The sequence below is a fragment of the Natator depressus genome, chromosome 17 (genome assembly GCF_965152275.1).
Source record: "Natator depressus isolate rNatDep1 chromosome 17, rNatDep2.hap1, whole genome shotgun sequence".
Lineage (NCBI taxonomy): Eukaryota > Metazoa > Chordata > Testudines > Cheloniidae > Natator > Natator depressus.
In genome coordinates, this window is record NC_134250.1 from 5,459,492 (window position 1) to 5,484,874 (window position 25,383).

The 25,383-nt window shown below is 38.7% G+C and overlaps 1 protein-coding gene across 8 annotated transcripts in view; it reads left to right on the plus strand.

Annotated features, from left to right (window-relative positions):
- The window catches only part of VMP1 (vacuole membrane protein 1), an 89,018-nt gene that overhangs the window by 50,975 nt on the left and 12,660 nt on the right, over window positions 1-25,383 (plus strand). For all 8 annotated transcript variants that reach the window (XM_074975029.1, XM_074975034.1, XM_074975028.1 and 5 more), the window contains 3 exons: window positions 12,468-12,548; window positions 17,653-17,769; window positions 20,291-20,352. In XM_074975029.1, the coding sequence (XP_074831130.1) occupies window positions 12,468-12,548; window positions 17,653-17,769; window positions 20,291-20,352 (260 nt within the window). The remainder of the gene's footprint in view (window positions 1-12,467; window positions 12,549-17,652; window positions 17,770-20,290; window positions 20,353-25,383) is intronic.

The window sequence follows — 25,383 nt, forward strand, 5'->3', positions numbered from 1 at the left end:
AGGGGTGGGCAAACTTTTTGGCCCAAGGGCCACATCTGGGTGGGGAAATTGCATGCAGGGCCATGAATGTAGGGCTGGGGCAGGGGGTTGGGGTGCAGGAGGGAGTGCGGAGGGGATACGATGTGCAGGAAGGGGCTCAGGGCAAGGGGTTGGGGCAGAGGAGGGGTGCAGGGTGTACGAGAGGGCTCAGGGGGTTGGGGTTCAGGAGGGGGTGCAGAATGTGGGAGAAGGCTCAGGGCTGGGGGGTTGAGGTGCAGGAGGGGTGCAGTTGGGGGCTCAGGGCAGGGGGTTGGGGTGAAGGAGGGGTTTGGGGTGCAGCGGGGGCTCAGGGCAGGGGGTTGGGGTGAAGGAGGGGTTTGGGGTGCAGCGGGGGCTCAGGGCAGGGGGTTGGGGTGAAGGAGGGGTTCGGGGTGCAGGCTCCGGGAAGAGGAGGCAGAGGGCTCTGCACGCTGCCCTCGCCTGCGGGTACCTCCCCCAAAGCTCCCATTGGCCAGGAACAGGGAACCGTGGCCACTGGGAGCTCTGGGGGAAGTACCCGCAGGTGAGGGCAGCGCATGTAGCCCTCTGCCTCCCCCTCTCCAAGGGGCCGCAGGGACGTGGTGCCGGCCACTTCCGGGAGAGGTGCGGGGCCCGTGGCACCATGTGGGTGGCAATCCTGCGGGCCAGATCTGGGCCGTAGTTTGCCCACCCCTGTTCTATACAGTATCTACTGCATGGTCACCCTCTTCTAAAAAATATTCTCAGTAAATTCTGTGAAATCTTTTAGGTATTGTGTAACTACCCACTTCCACGACCAAATCCGTCCTTTCATTATCGCTTGTAATCAAGGGTTGTGGTATGCCTATTTCAGTTAGGCCAAAGTCATTACCAGTCATTCTAGTTTACCTAGTAGCTTCTTACATTGGTGTATAAAAATTGATCATTTTTATTTTGTCTTTATGCCCATTTTTATTTGGGCTCGTTAATATGATTACTCTGTTATTTTTCTAGAATTTACCTCTGATCTAAACCTGTACTCTTCTCTAGGTACTTATACGGCTTTCATCACCTTAGTACCTGAGAGACTCCAGTTCAGCCAGCAGTTCTGTTCTCTCCACGGTACCATTGTATTAGGGCATCCCTGGCAGGTGTCTTTGTCCAGCTTCAGTGCTTTTTGCACCCGTCAGCTTTCCCTTAATTTATAGTTTAAATAATCGTCCAAAACCTTGTTAATTTTCTGTTCCATCAGTCTGGCTCCATGTCCGTTAAATGGATCCCATCCCTCTGTACAGGTTCCCCCTTTCCGTAAAGAGTTCCTTTTGTGATAATTAAGTTTTAGCCTCCTCTTTTCACCATCTTCTCACCCAGATTCTGAACGTTCCCCCCTCTCGTTGGCCCTTTGCACAGAACTGGAAGTATTTCAGAGAAGCCTACAATAGAGGACCTGGACAAAAGCTGTCTTCCTAGTAATGTAAATGTAGCTTCCAGGATCATTCTCTTGTGCTTTACTGCATCATTGGTACCATGTGTATAAGGACTAGAATTCTCTTTCCTCTGCCCTGCCCCCCCCCCCAAGCACTTACTGGAATTTTTTTTTAAATGGGTCATGAGATCTGCCACCTTCACACCTGGCAAGTGAGTCACAAACTGTTTTTATGGTCACCAGAAAACCAGCTTTTGATATTTCTGATGATAGGTCGTTCATTCACTGGGGCCTGTGCATCTCACAACAGAATTCTGAAATCCTGGAGTCAAGTCCTTGGCGTGTGAGGAAGAATCAGCTGCCTCTACCTCTATTGGAAGCTGAGTCCCAGATGAGGACTTTGACCTTCCATTCCATTTTAGCTCTCTCCCACTGTGAGACTGGCATCCTCACTTGGAGGATTGGGGCAAGCAGCTTGGAGTTGGTCCCACTCCACAGTGTGCCTATTTGCTGTCTTTTTAATAAATCTCTCCCTCTCTTACTCCAGTTTAGCAACTCTGGCTTCAAGCAGCTGCTCATGGGGTCTGGAAACTATGAACACTCTTCATCAGATGCATTACATACCCAATTTGGCCATGAGATGAGTAGTTCTATATCAGGGATCGGCAACCTTTCAGAAGTGGTGTGCCGAGTCTTCATTTAGTCACTCTAATTTAAGGTTTCACATGCCAGTAATACATTTTAACGTTTTTTAGAAGATCTCTTTCTATAAGTCTATAATATATAACTAACCTATTGTTGTATGTGAAGTAAATTAAGGTTTTTAAAATGTTTAAGAAGCTTCATTTAAAATTTAAATTGAAATGCAGAGCCCCCCCCCCCCCCCCAGACCGGTGGCCAGGACCTGGGCAGTGTGAGTGCCACTGAAAATCGGCACGTGTGTCGCAGGTTGCCTACCCCTGTTCTATATTCTTCAGTCAGTACAGTACATGGGGCAGGCAGCCTGTACACTGATATACTCTGCTGCTGATCTTCTATTTTTCCATAGTTCAGTGGGGTTTTCAGTTTGCCACCATGTATTGGGTTGAACAGAATCTTTATTAGAAGCTCCGTATCTTGGTTAATTTAACAGATTTCCTTTGCAATAGTCCATTAACTAATTAAGCTGCCTGTTCCCACTCAATCTAAACTCCCTACTCCTCATCGGTGCCTCTCCTCTCTCTTTGGCCCTCTTAGGAAGTCCATAGTGTGTACACATGAATTGCCAATGCGGCAGTTTGATACCATGTGGGATAGATCTATTTTTGTCACTTTAAATCACCTTTATAACTTCCCTCCCAAAATGCAAAAGAATGGTGCAAGTGTTACATAGATTATTTACCTGCTACTGGCTGAATTCTGTAATCATTACACAAGCAAAATTTCCATTGAAGGTAGTGAGACTCTTGCCTGCCTCAGAACTGTAATACTAGACTCTAGTTTACATAGGTCATTGTAAAGGAGCAGACTCACCCCTGCGGCGCCTCCTGCTGGTCATTGGGAATTAGCTCTTTTCCAGAGTGGAGCGCCCTCTGCAGGCCAGTGAGCTGCCACAGCTCTGGCCCCCGTGTCCTTCACAGACCCCGGTGCCCCTTTCTCTGGGGTTCTGCCCCCTGGCAGCACCCCCACACTCTGCCTCTGGGTCTCCCCTTCCTGGGGAACCCACTATCCCCACCTTGCCTCAGTCTGGGCTATTGCCAGTCATCACCAACCCCCCGCTCCCTGTAGCAGACTGCAGTGTAAAAGCCACTCATCATAGGCAAGGGGGTTCGGACCTGTTGCCTTCCTGTGCTCCCAATGCCTCTATGGGCCTTACAGCCTGGGGAGTTGCCAGCCTGGAGCGCCCCCACTCAGCCTGCTCCTTCCCCAGCACTGCACCACCCTCAGTACCCTGTCAGGCAGGCAGCTAGGCCCTGCTCTCTCCTAGCCTGGAGAGAGACTCCTTGGGCCTTTGGCTCACAGCCTTTTTATACAGGCCAGCTGGGGCCTGATTGGGGCGTGGTCCCGCTGTGGCTGATTCCCCAGTTAGCCAGCCACAGCCCTCTCCAGGGCTGCTTTTAACCCCTTCTATTTTAGGAGTGGGGTAGCCACCCTGCTACAGTCATCCTTTTATTCTTATAAATTTCCAATATTAATATTCTACTCTGTGTTCCCTAATACCTGGTGTTCTTGTGTGTATTTGCACACTTATCTTTTTAATTTTGGGTTTGTAATGTGCACCATTGGCTGCCTTTGGGAGTTCATCACTTTGCAGATAAAAACAGCGACCAGTTTCAACATTTTGGGTCTAGATTATGATGTACTAATCAGTAGACATGGTAGCTGCTGTGCTGCATTCTTGGCTTGTATATGCTGTAATATATGAACCTATAACTAGCACTTTGAATGCTCTTGCATTTAGGAACATCTTATTCCGATGAGTTGTTAATCCCTCCCTGTCCACTGAAATTTTAGAATTCACTGCCTAACCACAAATGGTCTTTATTCCATAAATTCTGTTTGATTCCATTGTGTTAGAATAGAAAGCCTGAAGAAACACAATATTGTGAAGCTAATTTTTAACATACCTCAGATTTTTAAATGAAAAAGGAGCTCTCTCTTTGTAGGCAGCACTTAAGACGTCAAGAATTTTTAATTTTAATAATCCATAACTAATTTAATATGTTGTCTTTTTAGGAAGAATGTACTCCTTCTTTAGATGATTTTTATCCTATCTTGCACAATGTAAATTAATTTTAAACTTCTGGCAAGTAATGAACATTACAACCCAATTAGAAATCAAACTTTGGAGCTCTATGCACTCCTGCGTAGAACTGCCCTTTATGTGAGTTACATACTCATACTGAGAGGTGAGGCAGCTGGGTCAACACTAGGATGTCTTTATCACGAGATGGGAATGCCAAAGGTCCTGATCTTAGAAGAGGCTGGGTGCCCTCAACAGTTACTGAATTCAGACACCAAATTACTCCTGTTTTAATATCAGCCGTTAAACTTCCACCAACAATCCCAGCTTTCGTTGTTAAATACAGTAAAGCCTGCACTTAATAAAATACCCCAAGTATTTTTGTTTGAACTTTAAAGACCCTCTTTTGCTAAGCTGCTCTGCTGGGCGGTTGCTTAAGGCAAACCTTCTGTCACTGACTTCCTCCCAAGCCTTCATTCCAGGCACTGTTTCCAAAATCACCTAATGACTTAGGCATGATGGCAAAACCCCTAAGTGCTGGTGGAATGCGAATGCAAAAATCCATCAGGTGGAAGCTCCAGGAGGAAGTCTTGAGTATAATCAGGGCCAGTCCATTCAGATCTTTATAAAGCAGTAATGCTAATTGAGACCGAATTGGTTGCACAATGGTTCCCTTTGCCTTAAAACTGCTGAATAAATCTACAAATGAACCTACAAACAAACCATTTTAAAAACCATTATATTTAAAATATGTAGATCCTCATAATTTGGTATTTTCTGTGTTGTAGCAAGGCTCATAAACGTCACAAGCCTAAGGAAAACTGTACATATATTTCCCACTTGATAAAACTTCTTTATGCTTGTGCCCCTGGATATCACAATGATGGGCGTATTAGGGGGTGTCTACAAAGTGCAGCAGTGCACACTAATGTGTTGCGCATTAATTGGTCTGTGTAAACACTTCAGAAATCACACCCCTGTAGTGCACCTGGCCGCACCATGTGGACATGTGCTTAGAATGCTTAGATGGGCAAATAGATGCACTTGTGCTTGGTCAAAATGGGAGCGCCAACTTAAGTAATTGTTTCAAAAAGCAGTCTTCCTTATAGATGTCTATGGATCTCTTGTGTATGTATTAGATACTATATTCAAATATTAATGAACCAACCTCTGGTCCTGCTATTCTTTCCGGCTCTCTTTAATTGACTTGTCTTGTGGAAGCCATAACTCCAAAACAGAGCCTACAGTGACTGACTGCTAGCACCACAGTGGCAGTTTTTCTGCTGGACACAAGTGAATGGCAAGTAGCGCACAAATTTGTGAAAGGGAGACATATTCACCTTATCTCAATACTCTGCACAACTCATTGCAACTCTCAGTATGTTGGAAGATCTAATTCTCTGCAGTGTTACACGATTACCATAGGCCCAGTCTTGTAGTCCCTTGAGGGACTATGCCTTATTCCCATGAATAGTCCCATTGAAGCTTTAGGGACTGCCCATGTAAGGGTTACCGGCTGCAGCCCCATATTGTTAATGTTCAGAGCTCTTTAGTAACTTTCAGTTAGCTATGTGCTATGACCCACTGACCACATGCCTCCAGCTTTCATCCAAACCACACCACATAATCCATTGTCTACAGCCAAGCTCTAAGATACAACCGCATTTTCTCCAACCCCTCAGACAGAGACAAACACCTACAAGATCTCTATCGAGCATTCTTACAATTACAGTACCCACCTGCTGAAGTGAAGAAACAGATTGACAGAGCCAGAAGAGTACCCAGAAGTCACCTACTCCAGCACAGGCCCAACAAAGAAAGTAACAGAACGCCACTAGCCGTCACCTTCAGCCCCCAACTAAAACCTCTCCAGCGCATCATCAAGGATCTACAACCTATCCTGAAGGATGATCCCTCACTCTCACAGATCTTGGGGGACGGGCCAGTCCTTGCTTACAGACAGCCCCCCAACGTGAAGCAAATACTCACTAGCAACCACACAACAAAAACACTAAGCCAGGAACCTATCCTTGCAACAGAGCTCATTGGCAACTCTGCCCACATATCTATTCAGGGGACACCATCATAGGACCTAATCACGTCAGCCACATTATCAGAGGCTCGTTGACCTGCACATCTACCAATGTGATATATGTAAGCAGTGACCCTCTGCTAAGGACATTGGCCAAACCAGACAGTCTGTACGTAAAAGAATAAATGGACACAAATCAGACGTCAAGAATTATAACATTCAAAAACCAGTTGGAGAACACTTCAGTCTCCCTGGTCACTTGATTACAGACCTAAAAGTCGCAATATTACAACAAAAAACTTCAAAAACAGACTCCAATGAGAGACTGCTGAATTGGAATTAATTTGCAAACTGGGCACCATTAAATTAGGCTTGAATAAAGACCGGGAGTGGATGGGTCATTACACAAAGTAAAACTATTTCCCCATGCTTATTTTCCCCCCTACTGTTACTCTGACCTTCTTGTCAACTGTTGGAAATGAACCATCCTGATTATCACTACAAAAGGTTTTTTTCTCCTGCTGATAACTCACCTTAATTGGTCACTCTCGTTATAGTGTGTATGGCAACACCCATTTTTTCATGTACTCTGTGTGTGTGTGTGTGTGTATATCTTCCTACTGTATTTTCCACTGCATGCATCTGATGAAGTGGGTTTTAACCCACAGAAAGCTTGTGCTCAAATAAATTTGTTACTCTAAGGTGCCACAAGTACTCCTCGTTGATATAGACTAACACGGCTACCACTCTGAAACCTGAACTAGATGAGTCTCACTCTGTTTTAAAGATTAAGAAAGCATAGAGTTGCCTGAATTTTGGCCATTTCACATTCTGAAACCCAAACCAATCTGTCCTTTAAGATTCACCAATTACTATTTTGTGTACACATTTGTATATTCAAAATCTGAATCAATAACAGGAAGTGATTTATGCTGCTGGAAATGCATCTACTTAGCTAATACATTGAAGAGAATCCTTTAAAGTCCAGTATAATTTTGTCCTTCTCGTAAAAGCAAGGAAACACTCATATTTTAAAATGAAGGAAGGAAGAGAGGAAATGTGACTACAAATTTTGTAAAAATGGAAACAAAACAAGCCATGGGAATGAAGAGAGGCCTTGCAGATGAGGCACAGAATTATTTTATGTACAATTTGATGAACAGTGATTTTTATAGTGGCAAATGGTCTATGTTAAGATATACACAAAGCAGTGCCATAGGGTTGTGAGCTGGATCCTCTTGGTAAAGCTTGCTGAGAAGCAAAAGGTTTGGTTGTTTTTTAATTTCCCCTTGATTTTGTTTGCCTGCAACTTGTAATAACAAAATGTTAGCATCAATAAATTATACTTTAGGAAGTCACTTTTTCACAAAAGGCAGATCTGAAGCAGAACTTCTAAAACCGCCAGTTGAGACCTGTGATTCAGTATTTCAACATTGCCTATTTTTTGATGATGCTTATTTCCATTCCAGTTCTTGTGATCTGATGATTAACCCAGTGAAGTAATATATAATCTTTTAACCTTCCCTGGCCTGTCTTGCAGTAGTCACAGGAAATCTATTCCCAAACCAAAAACAAATCTTCTTTGATAGCAACATAGTGAGTAAAAAACAGTACTGTAATGTTAGGGTGAATGAATCATAGTAGCGGAGAGGAGAGGAGAGGAAAGTCTAGATTCTTTAATTTTGGGGGAATATGTTTTGCCTGTAAGTAGTTGAACTTTATGCATTTCTTTATTTTAAAGTAAGAAATAGATTAATTATGTGAGAGTTAATTGTTTTATTAAACACTGAAGAATGTATTGGAAAAGAAACTGTTCCCAACATCAGTCTTTTCTCTTGTGCGCTTGTATTGTGAAATAGGTAAAAGTTGTGAAACTGATGATTGTAGTGTCTGAGAAATGAAACTTATGAGGGTTTTTTTTATTATTGCAGATGTTCTAAAGAATTGACGAATTAAATGTGAGGAAGCAATAAAGTTTTCTGCATTTGTTTTCATTAAAATAAACTGCTAAACCCTGCAACTGCATAACTTTATAGTGATTCTAACCTGTATATTGCTATCCAGTATACTTACGTAGCTGTGATTTTATTTTAGTTTGGAGTAAAGCATAAAATGTACAGACCATAGGCACAGATAAAATTCGTTTAATTTTTTTCAACTTAAAATAGTGCTGTATTTTTAGGGTTTATTTTAAACATAATGAAAAAAACAGGAGAAAGAGAGAATCTTAAACTGAAAATAGTTGACATGAAAAGTAAATAAAGTTGTCTATAACATGGAATATTTTACAGTTACTACTGAAAAAAGGCTTTAAAAGAAGAATAAAATGAGCTTTTTACAATTGTCCTTAATTTTTGTAAATCACGCTTTCTGAAATGGAAAATGTTTGTTCCTCTCTGGAAGAAAATATTTTAATTTAAGTCAGACTGTTCACTTTTTGATTGTAGGTGATTGTATCAGATTACAAACGTCATTAAAGCATAAGCATTTACTTTTTAAAAGAAAAATTAAAGTAAAATGTTAATTTATGTTTATGCTACTTAACAGAGACTCAAAATCTATCTGTAATTCAGTCGTATTATAATTATGTTCTTTAAATGTTTTGCTAAATGTTACCTCATAGCTTTTTTGCGAGAGGGTTTGTTTCAAATTCTAACTCATAAACATATAATAGTAAAAATTACATGCAATCTACTTATGTTGTAATATAGCACATACCTGTTTGAGTAACTGGATTTTAATGTCTTATAAAATTATTTTAAAGAGATATTAAATCTAGTTTAATACAATACTTTGTAAAAACTTTAATAGGTTTAAAGTGCAAATGTCACTTTAATTCCATGAACATTGTGAAACAGTTGGCAAAATAGGAACTGAAAGTGTCATGATCATATCCAATATTGTTAAAAAATACCTAGAGCAGCATCTTATGAAATTCCTATGCAGAAGGCAGCATTTTCTTTAGTTTATCCTTTCAACAAAGATGTAAATTCTGCTTTTGAAATAAAATTGCCTTTTTTAACAATACTTTAATAAGCTTTTTCCAACATAAATAAAATTGACAGCAGGTACGCTTTTAAAACAGTATTTCCACGTTGTTCATTAGGCCACTGGAGTGGCTGTTTTTTCCTTAATTTGTGTTGCACTTAATAACTTTTATTGGTGGCTGTGTGATCATAGTGAAATTTTAAAAGGGTCTCACTTCCTCTCTGCTCACGCCTAACTCACATTAACCTTAGTGGAAATTGTGTGTGTACTGAGCAGATGAGATCCTTACATGTGTCACTTCTCTTACAAGTGCTTATACATTAAACTGTTTCATACTTGTTTTCAATTCAGAAATAATTTTGAAGAAGTTTTAGTATGAGAAGCAGCCACCCAGACTAATCAAGAGCAACGTGTTTGACATATGAAAAGTTTTGGTCTATCCTACTCCATAGATCAGTTGTTATTTACAGCCACAACTTTTAACTGGTGACTAAAATGTAGGTATATTTTTGTAATTATTTCATAACAAGCTGCTTTCTTTAATGCCTAGAATTTCCCTGGTTGCTTTATCCAGAAAGTCTGGCAACACAAAACCCCTTAACATAATTTCTTATAAATGCAAAAATAGAAGATAAAATGGTGGAAAGCATTGATAATCCTGCAGTAGTTTCTCTACTTATCTAAAAGGCAAGATGGTACCATGAAATGTTTCAAATATGCATTTCCATATCATTTAGTATAATAAACTGCTTCTTCTCAGACTCTTTTTTTCTTGGGAAGAGAGTTCAAAGCATAAGGATGAGAAAGTAAAAATATGCAATATTTATAGATACTTTCCCAAATTTAAATTTTTAGTCCCAGTGAAGTCACTGGGAGTCTTAAGATTTAAACAGGAGCAGGAACGGGCACTTGTTTGTAACCTACTTGTGGTTTCAATAGCCTGTAAACTTAAAGTAGAAAACAAATTGGAAGGAGTTTTAAATCTAACTATTTTATCGTATTTTATTTGTCAATAGACTCTGTAGATAGTGGGTTATGAGATGCTATATAAGAGATGTTATTACTATTGATATAGCAAAATTTCCCACTAAAGTATCATAAAATAGAGTATCGGGTGGGCACATTTAAAAAAAAAATCCACATAAACACTAAATGCCCCATTATGAGAGGTATAAAAATCCCACTTCTTTGTTTTTCTATTTTCTTTAATTTATAGTATTTATTTTAATTTTTGCTAGTCCTAATTTGGAAGTGTTCTAAAAACAGTAGTTTAAAACAGAAAATTTCAATGATCGCTCTTTTGACAAGAATAGAATTTATAAATGGAGAACTTTTCTCAAAGTATAAAACCCACATTAAGTACAGTTGTTTTACGGATTTTAAAGGTGACATAATTGTGTTTAAACAGAAAAACACTTATGTTAGAACAATAAGCTTTTCACAGTCAGGCAGGTATCTTTAAACCTAAAATTACCATTCCAACCCAAAGAATTCAGTAAATTACTAAGGATCCTCCAAATTTGTTGGTTAAAAAGTGCCATAATGAATGGGTTTTATTTTACTGTAATTTGGAGTAAAGACGCAAAGTTATAGAAAAGGCCTTTATAACAAAGGTGACCAATACGTGGAATAAATATTAAGTTGCTTAAATATTTAATTTTTTTACTTCAAAAATGTGCGCACACGTGAATCGCATCCATTTGCTTGCTATTATTCATGAAAAATATTTTCTGTTCATATGTGTTAGCTTGCCGTTCCGAAGGTTCTGTTATAATAATGAGAATAAGGTTGAATTATATTAGCATATCTAGCCATGAAAAGGGGCAAGGGGTATGTTTAATAATCAGATCGTTAGGCAAGATGCTTGCTATGAAAGGAGGTTGTGTCTAACAATCTTTGTAACAGAATACAAAAACATATGTAATATCTTACTTTTGACAGAATCAAATTATTTTATTAATGAGAACTCCCCCAATTTTAAGCACCCTAATATCAAAGTATTCCCATTTTATATTGTACAGTTTGTTCTAAGCCTGAATAGATGTCTTTGAACATGGATCCACTTAAACAGACCCATTTTAATTTGAACAACAATTGTATATTCCAGCAGGTTTCTGTTTTACTTCCTAAATTTAAATGAAATTAATTTACCTCTGTGGGATTACATTTTATAGTACCTTTGATTTTAAAATAGCCATTTTATTGTCTATTTGATAAAGCGACAGACACTCTAAGGTTTTTTATGTCAAATGTTTCTCTGACTTTAAAAATCAGAAAGTAAACAGCACATTAAATAACAAAGCTATTGTGTTTTAAGTGACTGAAATCAGTATTTTACAGTCTTATTAGTGATAATTGTAGCCATGTTGGTCCCAGGATATTAGAGAGAGGATGGGTGAGGTAGCGTAGCTCAAAAGCTTGTCTCTTTCACCAACAGAAGTTGGTCTGATAAGATATTACCTCACCCACCTTGTCTTTTTATTAATGATAAAGCATTTAGATTAAGGCATTTGTGGGAGACAGAACAGAACTGTTCATCACTGTCATTTTTATAGACTTTAGTCATTTAAATGCATTATGGCACTGTTCACAGAAATACATTTTGGGTGTAGGCTACATGCAGTTAGAATGGCTCTGATGCAGAGGGAATATAGGCTTAACATTGACATGATCACCTTCTTCATTGCTTTTTAAATCTCAGGGGTGAAATCCTAGCTCCAGTAACATCAGTAAGAGTGTTGCCATTAACTTTGATGGAGCCCCAGAATCTCAATTGTTGTAGCAACCAGGAGCATATGTTGTTGGAGAGCCTGGTTTGAGAGTGTCTTTCCACAGTGGTAGAGATGTGAGGTATTATGGAAATACTGTGTGCTAACCTCACCTTCTAAAAGTACCCCCTACCATTTGTGAGAGATTGATGATAAGCCTTGCAGGGATTAACCTCTTCTGCGTGTCTGAGGAGTAGTGCAGGAGTGGCAGCAGCAACTCAAGGGTGTGGAAGGGAAAATATACTAGGAGGGATTATTCTGTAATGGAGTAATCTTTACCCATGTTACATAGTTTGGAAGAGTCATGTCTGCAGGAAAAGCTAAAAACAGGTAACTGTAAATGTTCAGAATTTCAACTTGGCTAAACATGATGAATGTTTGGTTCACTGACATGTCAAATTTGCTTTCTTGTCTTAACAGCTCTCTAATTACTCATTTGTAAAATACAAACCCTAGAGGACAGGTTTGCGAATATGAAATTATATGCTGTATGGTGCTTAGAGATGCTTCCATTTAATTTCCATCCTTATTAATGCCCTGCTTCCTTGTTTACAGGACTTTGCCTCCCGAGCTAAACTGGCCGTCCAGAACCTGGTGCAGAAGGTTGGATTCTTTGGCATTTTGGCCTGTGCTTCAGTAAGTTCATTCCAATAACAAAGTTTGTGGGCGGGGAAGTGTCACAGAAATGTGAATAATGTGTCTGGAATTTATTACTTACCTGAAGTGAAATAATACTAAATTGTCCGTGGCTTGGTCTGGTTTTTAGAAACCCAATTTTAATCTTCACGTTCATCAAACGAGCTATTCTCCATGGTGGGGGAATGGAGTGTTGGCGGTGGTAATTATTATTTGTGGTAGCACATAGGAGCCGCAGTCATGGACCAGAACCCATTGTCCTAGGCAGTGTATAAACACAGAACAAAGATGGCCCCTGCCCCAAAGAGCTTAATGTTTTGTTTCCTTGATGTCTCAGCTCTCATCAAAAACTAAAAACTGAGCTGGATTAATGAGGCAGTGAGAACAAAACAAGGGAGATGCATTCTTTCAAGGAAGATTTTTAATAAATTTAAGAAAGCCCAAACAACCCACAACTCAGGGCTTTCCTATGAGTTTCAGGATAGCTTGTTGCTATCCACAAGATGCAGTGATTAGTTATATGGTAAAGCTTGTTACAGTGAAACCTGATGCATATTGTGATGATGCTGCTTCCTAAGAATTGGAAAGATTTATGGTCTAGTGTGCCTCATATTGAAGTTTTCAGCAGACCAAACACAGGTGTTCTTAAAAGCAAGTTAAATGCCCATAAACTTCTACTTCATAACAAGCAGCAGACTCTGTATTAATCTGTATAGGTCTTGTCTAATGCAAGCATGTGCCATGTTGCCCACTATCCTGTGATTAGGGAGTTAGCAGGCCTGCTGCTCCTATCCTGGTTCCCTAGAGTGAACCAGTTCTGATTTCTGGGGGTTTAGCCATAAAGAGCCTGTATCCTGGTTTGTTGTGGCTGGTTCAGGCACTACCCACAGGTCCTGTTAAAGGTTACTTGTTTTCATTTCTGAAGATGTCCCTGTGCTAATAGTTCTCTGCACTTCTACATGATGTACAAGAAGCAGGAATAGAAACATCCCCCAAATACATAAAACTGCCTATGCAAAACACAACCCGATTAAAATAGTCACCCACAGTGATTCCCCAGAACGTGTCCACAAGACATTCCTTCAGCTCACCCTATCCTAAGGAGCCTGAGAGAGCAAAAGAACTAAGGAATGGGAGTGAATTGTAAAGTCACAGCCCTCTAGCAGCCTCCTGTTTTCTAAACCAGGGGGCTGTTGGTTCAAGCATCTCCGCTAATGTTTCTGGTGGTGCCCTTACACAGGGGAAGCAAAAGTAGCAATGTCTCACACCTTGTAGGGTTTTAATCCAGCACCTTAAAATTCACTCTGAAAGCAAACTAGAAGCTGGATTTTTTTTTTCTCCCTGCTATTGCTGACAGATGTGATTATTGTTGGGGGTGCATTGCATATTCCAGTTGAGACCTGTTGCCATCCTTCTGCATCCCCTGTGATCCTAGCTTCTTTATTAGCTTCCAGAACTTTAGAGGTGGTGAATAATAATAATAATTTGTAAAAGTTAGGGCCCTTACGTTTACTTGCAAAGATCAATCTGATTACAGTTCCTGGCATGACCCTTATTACCTTGTAGCTGGCAAACTCCTTCCCATTTGTTAAGCTTTTGAACTCTATAGTGTTCAGAGTGTAGGTCAGGGGAGTCAATTATTTTTTGTCAAGGTCCACATTTCTTCATCCAGGTATAGTCAAGGGCCAGACTCCAGAGAAAATAATACAAAAAAAAAAATAAATAACAATCATAAGTAAATAGAAAGATTTAGGGGTCCATTCAAGGGGATCTGGCTGTCCAGATTTTTCGTGCAGTCCACCTATTTACTATCCCTGGTGTAGCTCTAGATCACCGAGCTGAATTATACTCTTCAAATCTCTCAAATTAGTACGCCTTTAGACTGCACCATTGTCAGGTCTGACTCATCATTCTGCAGTCACTATCTCGTAAGACGTTACTGAATAGACTAATTAATTTGTCTGTTTTTCTCATTAAACAAAGCAATTTCAAAATGGTAGAGATGACTTATCAGAGCAGTTGGACTGGGTGAAATGTGGATATCTGGAAAGCAGGAGAATATGTAAACATGGGGGGAGAATGTTACTTAGTAATGCTTTTGCTTAATGTTCAGTCATTTTCTTAGTGTAATGCAGTAATACCAACTCAGGTGCATTGTATCTTAAATGTGAGTTAGCCTACCAGCTCAGTCTGCTTCTGCTGAATAGTATGCAATTTGTTTTCATGCATGTGGACGTTCTGGATGACTCTAGTGTACACTAAGGGACGAATTCCTTTTTAAAATGTAATTTTTGAATTTTGCTTATGAAAACATTACGAAGACAGCATGCTATAAACTTCTCATGGGCAATGCTTCAAGGAAGACATTGGACAGTTCAAGGGAGGCATGCTTTGTTGACCAAATCATTGTGCACAGCAGAGACTCCTTGCATTCTTTCATTCCCTCCACAGGCTCCCTGAGTGCCCTCTTCTCAACCTTCTCTATTTCAGGGACTCCCTGAATCTCCCCATGCCAGGGGCTCTGTCTCTCCTCCCTCGCCTCACCTTGCCACATGCAAGGGGCTCTGTGTGCATCTCCTTTTCTCCTCATCATTCTTACTACTTTTGTTTTCTGGCTGGGAGATAAGTCATTCAGGGTCTCGACATTGTAATCTGTATTGGGAAGATATGCAGAGTTGAGATGGGGGTGGGGGGCATTGTGCAGGATTCCAAAATTATCACATTAGAGAGACACTCAACTCCATATTTGTGTGAAAAGCCTCACAAGCTCAGCCAACAGGGCTCATTGGCCCCAGTTTTATTCAATGGCAATTTGAGATGAATCATTGCTACTATCCTGAAGATAATTCCTGCAGCTCTTATTTTGAGGAAGCTGCTGCCACTTGGCCATAAATAGTATTTGCCCAGTGTTCCCAAGTTATTCTGTTGTTGGACAGGACTGTGCTCACAGTTGGGCAAACCCTGGGGAGTCTGACAGTCTTCACTAGGGGAAAAAAACATGTTTTTAACTTGTTTGTTAACTTGTAACCCTAGTATGGACAATGCAATCTGTAGCTTTAACCCATAGAATAAACCTCAACCAGCTAACACGTGTTAAAACTATAAATTACCTTGTCTGTATTAGAATGTTAACACGTTAGTTAACACATGTTAAAAACACACACATTTTCCTAGTGAAGACAAGGCTATATAGCAGGATTAACCTAGCTTGTGATATCCGCTATCCCTACCTAACCTCCAAGGACTACCCACCATTGGATTCCGTTAATAGCAATTTATTTGGCATCCTATCAACTAACTAGCCCTTTACCACTACTTTGAGCCCAGATAGCTTGTCTAGATCTTCGAGGGCTCTCCAGTTTATGAACTGAATAGCAAAAGCAGCCCTAAGAGATCCCTACATTAGGCCAGTGAGAATTTCACATCCTGTGGTTTGCTTTTTCTGGCGTCCCGTGTTAAGACAGCACATGTTAGCTAACACATTTTAACTAACCTGTTTGAACACCCTAACGTAGACAGGTCAACTTGTATTTTAACAGTTGTTAGCTGGTTGAGAGGAACCCTAGGTTCCCCCTAGCTAACGCATGTTCAGATACAACTTGCCCCATCTATGCTATGGTTTTCATGTAGGGCTGTCAAACAATTAAAAGAAATAATCGCAATTAATTGCAGTTCTAATCTACAAATGTAAAATTTGTTTTTGTTACATAACTGCATGCAAAAACAAAACCATGTAAAACTTTAGAGCTGACAAGTCCACTCAGTCCTCCTCCTTGTTCAGCCAATCACTAAGGTCTGGTCTACGCTGGGGGGGGAATCGATCTAAGGTACGCAACTTCAGCTATGAGAATAGCAGTACTTGTGACACCTTAGATTTGAAAATGTAGAAAAACATCCAAAAATATTTATTATAAATTTAAATTGGTATTCTGTTATTAACAGTGTGATTAAAACTGCAATTAATTGTGACTTTTTTAATCTAGTTAATTTGTTTTGCGTTAATCGCTTGTGTTAACTGCGATTGACAGCCCTGTTTTCATGTAATAGTTACAATGTATTAGCTAATGTAATTTAAAAAAAAAAAACCACCTTATAAACTAGCGTAGACTTGTTTTGTGAGAGCAATACATCTCTAGACTAGGTAAATCCAGTTAGTAGCCTTCTATAAGTAAGATGGTCATTAGTGTGGTCAAGATGCAGCTTAAGCAAAGATGGGCATGAGTGGATACCATTTGATGTGTCTTGCCTTCCTAGGAAAGTGGTGGGTGCTCATAGAAACTTCTAATTAAACTTGGAATTACTAGTCTGTAACAACCTGTTAAATGTTAACCATATAAATTAAAACTTGAAATCTTAAATGTCACTTTTATAGCTCTCTCAGTATCTACTTTGCCTATATTTATTTGTTCTCGTAACAAAACAGGGAAAGCGCAAATACTGTGGGGAAAATAGCAGTGTGATTCACTGCTACTGTAAGCAAAACATCCTTGTGTGTTTACTCGTATCTGACAGATGCAGTATGGTGTGCACTGTATGTTAAGTATCAAGTCTGGGAATCGGTTGGTCTTTTCTTGGTATTATGATCCCTTCTCTAAAATGTTCTTGAAAGTAAATAAAAATTCAAGAAATCCTTTAATTTTTAATGAAATGCTTTTGTTCTTTAAAGAAATATCTTTGCTTTTTAACAGAGTACATATGACTATAAATACCAGGGTTTTTATGCCTTTCAGATAGAAATCATTGCAGATCATTTTGAGCACTGACTCACATGAGCAACGTGCTTGTCAGGGAGAGAATTTGATATATCACTCAAGCTTCTCACTGTGTTTTCTATGCTTTTCATATGGAAAACGTCTGTTACTCTTTTATCTTCAGATTAAAAGAATAGCTATCAGGGTGGAATTGTCTGGGACATTGTCTAGCTGAAGCTTAACGATTTAAGTTATGGGCTATAATATTAACATTTTTGTGTGTATTAAGGCACGATTTGGGGATGGTTTTGAGAGAGGGGGAGGAGTTCATTTTTCAAAGTTTGAGATATTATTAATTAAAGTGAATTTAATGTTGAGTTCTGGTTCTTTTTTCTTTCCCTTATACTTCATAGATTCCAAATCCTCTGTTTGACCTGGCAGGGATAACATGTGGCCACTTTCTGGTTCCCTTTTGGACCTTCTTTGGTGCAACCCTAATTGGGAAAGCAATCATTAAAATGCACATCCAGGCAAGTACATATTACACCTCTTATAAAACACCGGGGAGGATTTGTTTTAAGTAAGAATTGCACCATTATCTCTGCAGTATTTCAGTGAGCTGTGATTGGAAATTCGTTTGGTGCAACAGATTTAAAATAAAGGTTCTGTTAGGGTTACTGAACTCAAAACTTGGGCAACTAAATAATCTATGGCTATAAACTAATAAACTCACCGCCTACACCACTCAGGAAATTGGTGGTTAGCCAAATTATTTACCTAGGGTTTTTATCAGACGGAAAAGGCTTCATACTCATAATGAACTTGCCTTTTTGGTAACACACACACGTTCATTTTCAGAGAGCGCTGGAATGAGCGTTTATCAGTCAGGAAGTATTTTTAAATGTTCACTTTCACTTGAGTTAAAGTTTTAAAGAAAATCCCAATCCTTTCATCCCATTGATGCCTGGTCTCTGCTGAAGCCAACCTGGGGGCATGTGTTGGGACACACTGGCCATGATTTTCAAAAGTCACTGGTTATTGGGACACTTCAAAGAGGTCTGATTTTCAGTGAACAGGTACTTAATATTTTCTGAAAATGAAGTCCTTTCATTGTGCATTAAATTGAGCACCCAAAATCACTAGTCGCTTCTGAAAATTTTGAAGTAACTGGAGGAGCTACTCACCATTCTGTTCAATGCAAGATAAATTGGTATGGTATTCAGTTACATTGTAGTTATTGATGATGCTACAGTTGAATATATGATGTGTCCCTAACTATGTCATCTGCTTTGTAATCACTAGAACAAATGTCTTTTGATTCAGCATCCCCAGTAATAATGCAGTGGCCACAGTTGTATAGCTTGAAAATCTTTACTGTCACTTCATTAAAGTAGTGATAGTGGGTGGCTGCATGAGATTACTTCTTCAATACACCCAACCAAAAGGATCTCATCCCAGACCAGAACTCTGTTAAAGGGGTGTTCCTTCCACCTTATTTTTTTCTGCCTTTTTTTATCCTACTTTGCATAGTCTTAAAATGGAGGCCTATTCATGGGTCAGAAATCATGATGTTGAGTTTATTGTGAAAAGACTTGCATTGGTCAATGCCATTTTTACTTGCTCAATGCCGTTTTTGCCTTCCCTGGAATTTTTTTATTTAACTAAGATTTAAGATTTATTTATGCTGACTTGGAAAAAACTAAAAATAAAATAGTATCTGTGTGAAGTAATTCCCAAGATTTTTTTTTAATCTGTACAGTGAAATTAATTTGGAGAGAGTTGGCTATTCTCCATTGCTTTGCAGTGTTATTTCCAGTGATCTGTTCTGGATAGTGAAAGCAACAAATATTCCCAGTGCCTTGTGCACTTACTCGGTAAACCCTTTTACATCATAAATGTGTTTGGCTATTAGAACTACATTTTGTGTACTGTTTTCTTTCAAGCAAGTTGTTGTGCAATAATCTGGACTTTATAGTGATCTTGCTGTAAATTGGAATTTTAGGAAATGCAGTGGTTATGGAAAAGAGTTATAATAAAATTGGAGAGAAAGCCAATGGGTCCATAAGCATTGCCATTTTATAGTTGCAATTAATTGGCCCTTTTAATCTGGACCATCGAATCAATTCACACAGTTCTATTAATTTCCTTATTCAGAGTCCAGTTAATTCACTTCTCATTAGATCATACATACAGTGATTTAGTGGAGACTGTATAAACACTATATATCATCTCACCTACACTCTGTAAAAGGGCAAGCTATCAAATCTGACAAAAATGGGATTAACAATGGCTACATTAACAGAACTTTAACTGTAGCAAGTAGAGTGATACAGTTATCATTAGGCTTTGGGTTTATCGTGTAGGGCATTTTATCTACTTAAGGTCACCTTTCTGTCACTGAAATACGTTCTTATTTTAAATTTTTAACTTTCAATATCTAGGACAATTGTCTCAACCAGGTCACTGCCTCTAAAGGGAGAAATAGTCTAATTTTCAAAGGCAAATTTGGATACCCATGGTCTTTTATTTTGTCCCTAAATTGGTAGGTCTTTGTTCCTTACACTGCCCTTCTAGGGGATAAGGACTTGGGACCAAAAAGATTTACTATCTTTCACTTCCATGCAATTTTGAAATTTTATCTACCCAAATGTGTGTTTGTAATGGGGACATAAATTTGTCTTTCTGTACAGAGATGAGTGGTTTTTTTCCATGAAAACACTGATGGAGTTGAGTGACTTTGAGCTTCTGGGAATATAGGTTTAGGGAGGATGTGAAATGGTTAGCACACAGGCTGGAAAAACGTTGCAAGAAATTAAATGTATGAGGAAATAGAATAACAGTCTAAAAGTAACTAGCACTTCTCTGTTCTGCCTCTTTTATTGAAAAGGGTGATATTGAAAAACAATGACACTGAAAGAAAAGTTAAGGGAAAATTATCTGTAAGTGCAGAAGAAGTCATTTAATTGGAAAGGAACATAAATTGTTGTACTCCATTGTCCTTGCTTCCCTTCTGATTAAACATTTCTCTAACTGATGTTTTCCTTCCTACAGAAACTTTTCGTTATTATAACATTCAGCAAACATATAGTGGAGCAGATGGTGTCCCTAATTGGGTGAGTAATTCTATAACTGACTAATACCTTCAGAGTTTGAGTGGAAAAATACTAAGGAGTCCAGTCTAGTATGCTGAAAGTCAACTTTCTGCTAAAGGAGGCAGTGCTTTACTCTCAAGAAGTGCAAATTTTGGCCTGCAAAGCTGTTTTAGATTTTATCTGAGCTGTCATTTCTTATCCCAAAGGTTTCAACTACCTCAAGCAATACCATAACAGTTTGGATAGATGTAGTATGTACATACCACGTTCTTATTATGAATTAGTGACACTGCTAGCTGAAATTCTGCAGCATAATCTGGTGGCTTTCTGTGATGATATATTGTGACTCCCTATCAGAAAATGAATGAACTGTCACTACTTACAATACATAGTGTTCACATGTAGCTAAAGGTGGAGGCCCTTAGAAGAGACATTCCATATATTTTATTATATGAAATACCTTCTAAAATGTTAGGATGAAAACCTGGGCATAGCATTGTAATCTTCTCTATTACAAACATATTTTTTTCATTAGAGAAAGTTGTAAGCTGTTCAGGGATAAACTGTTCCTATTTTGAGAAAATACCTGTCTTTTTCCAGACTAGTGTGTTTCTTAGGAAATGATTCAGACTTGTTTTAAGCTAAGATTTCATTTAAATGTCAGGGGAAGTAGAGCAAGAACACATGTAATACCCAGATTAAAAAAAAAAAAAAAGATAATTTAAAATACAGTGTAAGAATGTATTGGCATGATGGGATTTAATACTGATTGAAAAGTATATTTAATCAAGCATTGAATTTCACCATGTCACTTGGGAGATTTACCCATTCAGACAAAAATGCTGTATGATTTCAAGAGCCCAAGTCAATCTGAACATCCCTTATCGGCAATCTAACAAATACGTTCCCAACAGAGCCTCTCCCAATACACAGCATTAAGCAGTGTATAAAACTACTTGAATACAAACAAAATATGCAGTTCATTTGTTTCGGTATACATGACTTAGTGCAAATCATCCAGTATTGAATCACTAAATTGTGCTTAACTGTTCACAAGAAACATTTGTGTGCTCAAAGACAAATGTTGCAGACTTTTTTTAATAAATTGTTCAGACTGCTCTGACATTAGAAGAGGTGGTTTTCATTTTTATCAAACAGTGGTTTAAATACAGTATTTCATCTGATGTCTGATATACATTAGGTGTTAACAATCTGATTTCAAAATCAATTCTAAAGATGTGTTTTTACTTGCTCCTTAAGGACTTTCACTCATTTTTGAGGACACATGATGATAGCCAGGACTCTTTTTGCTGTCTTATAGTTGAATACTTTTTTGGTGTGTTAAAAAAAAAAGTCTCAAGAAGAGTTTCTGGATAGGAGTGTCTGGAAATAATTGCTATTTAAATATGTAAACTTGAAGTAGTAATGTTATACAAAGAAATAGGAGTGTCTGATGCAACATTCTTGGGCACTTCACTGATGGAACAGATCTGATTTTATTGCTTCCTGAGTTTTTCATTGGGAGTCTGGATTGTAACAAACTTCAAAATGAATGTTTTGTTTTTAATATTCCTTTAAAAAAATGCTACTGGTTAGAAATCATTGTCTTTTTGACATTAGCCACTCCAAGCTGATTTGCTTTTTATCTTTGATCAACACTACTGCTGAGTAAGGTATATTTCCAAAGACTTCCTCAAATGCAATCTTTGGGCCAAAGCTAGTTTTTTCCTACTTCATCTGTCTTGGAGATAGTTTTTCATCAAATTACTTTTGAACATATTCACAAGATTTCTGCTGGATTCAGATTTTTATTAGACAGTTGATGTCAGAATTCAAAAATGTTCTTGGGAGACAGTAAGTTTTTTGGAATGTCCCAGTATCCTTGACTTTTCTCAAACACAGTCTGCTAGCATTACCTCATCAATTTCTCTCTAGAGTAGTATATAAAACACTTAAGCAACAGCTTGCATTAGACGTTCTTAATCATTATTAAGTACAAAGAGAATACTCAATGATGAGTAACATTAACCTTTTAAAACACATTTATTCCATTAGTTTGACTTGAGATAGTGTGAAGTTCGGAGATGTTGCCTTTTGCAAAACAGTGTCTAACCAGAAAGATTTTTTTAAAATAAAATTTATGTACAGGATTATCAACGCCTAGATGGAAGATTAAGTTGAATTGTAAGGAGAGAATTATTAACGTCCTTGAAATTGTTGTGATTTTATGCACTAGACCATATTCTCTCTGATAAATAGATGAGTCTTAATCTTTAATGAAAAACAGAGCTGCGTGCAACTCTTTTTTCCTTAGGATTGCAATTGTTTACTGATATTACCAGAGTCTGTGTTCATTGTATCCTGAACTTGCAAAACCATCCCTTTAATACAGTTCAGGGTGCTTTGGTTTCACAATTTTATTATGTAGAAAGTTTTTCTACAACCCACCCAAACACTTCAGGATTAAAAACAATTACATAAATCAAAAGCTGAAAGCTACGGAGAGATTTAGCAAGGGAAAATGTTGTCAACCAAGTTTTGAAATAAAATGGAGAAGTCTGAGGCACGAAGACCTAAGGGCTAGTCTACACTTAAGGGTTATTTTGGATTAAGATAGGGTGTGAATTCAAAGTGCAATAGCTATTCCCCATGTGGACACTTGTATTTTGGAAGAAGAATGTGTTTTTCCAGTTTAGCTTAATCTACTTCCAAAGTGATATTAATTTAAATCAGAAAAAGATGCTCTTATTCTGAAATAAGAGCATCCACATGGAGAGCTGTTCTGGAATAGCTCTTGTGGAACAGCTGTTCTGCTCAGCGTCCCCATATAGGCAAGTCTAACTGGCAGCAACAACAGAGAAAATGGCTGTCACACCAACTGAGCCCCAGGTTGTGTGGAGGAGCACCCAGGAAAGGAGAATGGTGCTAGCTGAAGAGGATAGAGCACAGAGAATAAGAGAGAGCCCTAAAAAGTTGGAGCAAGATCACAGAGGATTTTAAGCACATGGAGGCTAGTTTTCAACAAAATCAATGAGTTAGATTATTTATTTGTATTATTGTAGAAGCCCCAGTCATGGCCTAGGACCTCATTGTGCTAGGTGCTGTACAAAGAAAATGGCAGTCATTTCCCCAGAAAGATTCCAGTCTAAATGAATGGAGAGCCAGTGAAGTTGTTTTAGAATGGGGAATAGTGTACTTGTACTTGGTTGTATGTGCACGAAGATGGGCACCAGTATTCTGCACATGCTGGAGTCTGGGTTGCTGCTGAAATTCAAAGTGAGGTCTGAGGTGTGAGAAACGCAGAAGGCTGTTGAAAGATTGACAGGGGGAGCCTCAGATCGCTCAACTACCAATGCTATCAGCTAATGATCTGGAGGTTGCAATGTTGCTGTTTAGAGAGGGCATGTTTTTTGCTGGGGTCTTACAGATACAAAGTGAGGAATGGAGGATGCTGTCAAGGGGGCAAGATGATGCATTAACTATTACTTTTGTATTCTCTGACTTAAAGGGGAGGTTAGCTTACTAAGCAGCCATGTTACATACTTTTTGAACTAGTTTTAGGCCACAATTAACCAATTTTAAAATTGTTTAATTAGTAGCTATATTGTGGGTTTTCTTTTGGTGTTTTTAATCTTTAGATTTAATTGTTTTACCTACAGCTGCATGAATGTTTACGAAGTCACCGAGCATATTGCTTTTAAACATGATCACATTTGACTTTGAAGTGGTGATTTCAAATGGGCACTAGGAATTCCCAGAAAGCTATTAAAGAAATATTACTCAAAACCAACCATATAAAGAACTTTGGCAAGCTGTAACATTGCTGAACGATTTATCAGAAAGAAAAGTCCACCCTTTGGTTTTATCCGGCTGTTAAGGAGTTGCCATTTCTTAGTGATCAAAAGAGAGGACAGAAGGAAAAACTTTATATGTGTTCTAGGTTCCTGCTGGGAGTTCTGAGCTCTAGCATAGTGCTGTGTAATGTTAAATGCCTGCCAAGGTTCACCCCAGAAGTAGCTGCACTTTCATAATAAGTGAAGTTTTTATTACATATATAGATCGTAAAACCTGTTGTTAAAACACTTCAGCATCCTTCAGGAACCCTACGCAAATGATCCTCATTGGATCTTGCCAGTAGGAAGCTCATTCTAAACTCAAGCAGCAAATGCTGTCCTCATAGTCCGATTGCCTAAACAGTACGAGAGACGTGGCCTGTCTTCTTTTCACAGGAAAAGGGTTTTTTGTATGTATAGTATATGTTCCTATGATGATCAGGATAAGGTATGGACAACATTTGAGCTGGGGAAATCCGTACACCTGCTCCATTTGACAGTCACATCTAAAAATAGTGCCAGAGGAAAGTAACTGTTAATTAGTTGCAAAAGACAAACACAAAGTGAGGTCTGTTCAGTCGGTGATATTTATGCAAAAATGTAGCCTGTAGCACCCCTTAGCAGTTTAAGGGCTAAACTGTCAATGCCCTGTCCTGCAGATTAGACTTGTGACTCCCATTAATGCAACAGCGAAGTCTGAATCTGAAGGTATAGGTCTGAAAATCTAACCCGAAGTATCAAATACTTCTTCTGAGCAATTTCTCAATCTAGGGTTTCACCTGGGCCAATTTTTGATGCTTTAAAGCCACATAGGCCAGTTGGAATTTGACTAGTTTGCGCTAGTAATTAAACAGCTTACATGAAACCAGCCTCTATTCATACTTGGATCACTGACTTTGTGAACTAATGGTGTGCTGCTCCTTGTTACGTTACAATTCACAACGCAACCCACTGACTCAGTAGCAAATTAGTCGTAATTGACTCTTCTGACTTTATCTGTAAAGGGCATTGTGTTTTCCTCTAGACACAATTTTTTCTCAAAAAATGTGTCAGAAAACTTCAGCCACCCAAAAGGTTTTAATTTTTTCCTTTTAAGTTTTCCCAAAAAACAATCTTTTTTTTTTTTTTTTTTTTTTTTAAAGATTAGCAATGGGGACAATGATAGAAAAGGCCACACTATAGATTAACTATCTTTTCATGCAGAATAGTTTAGAATAGT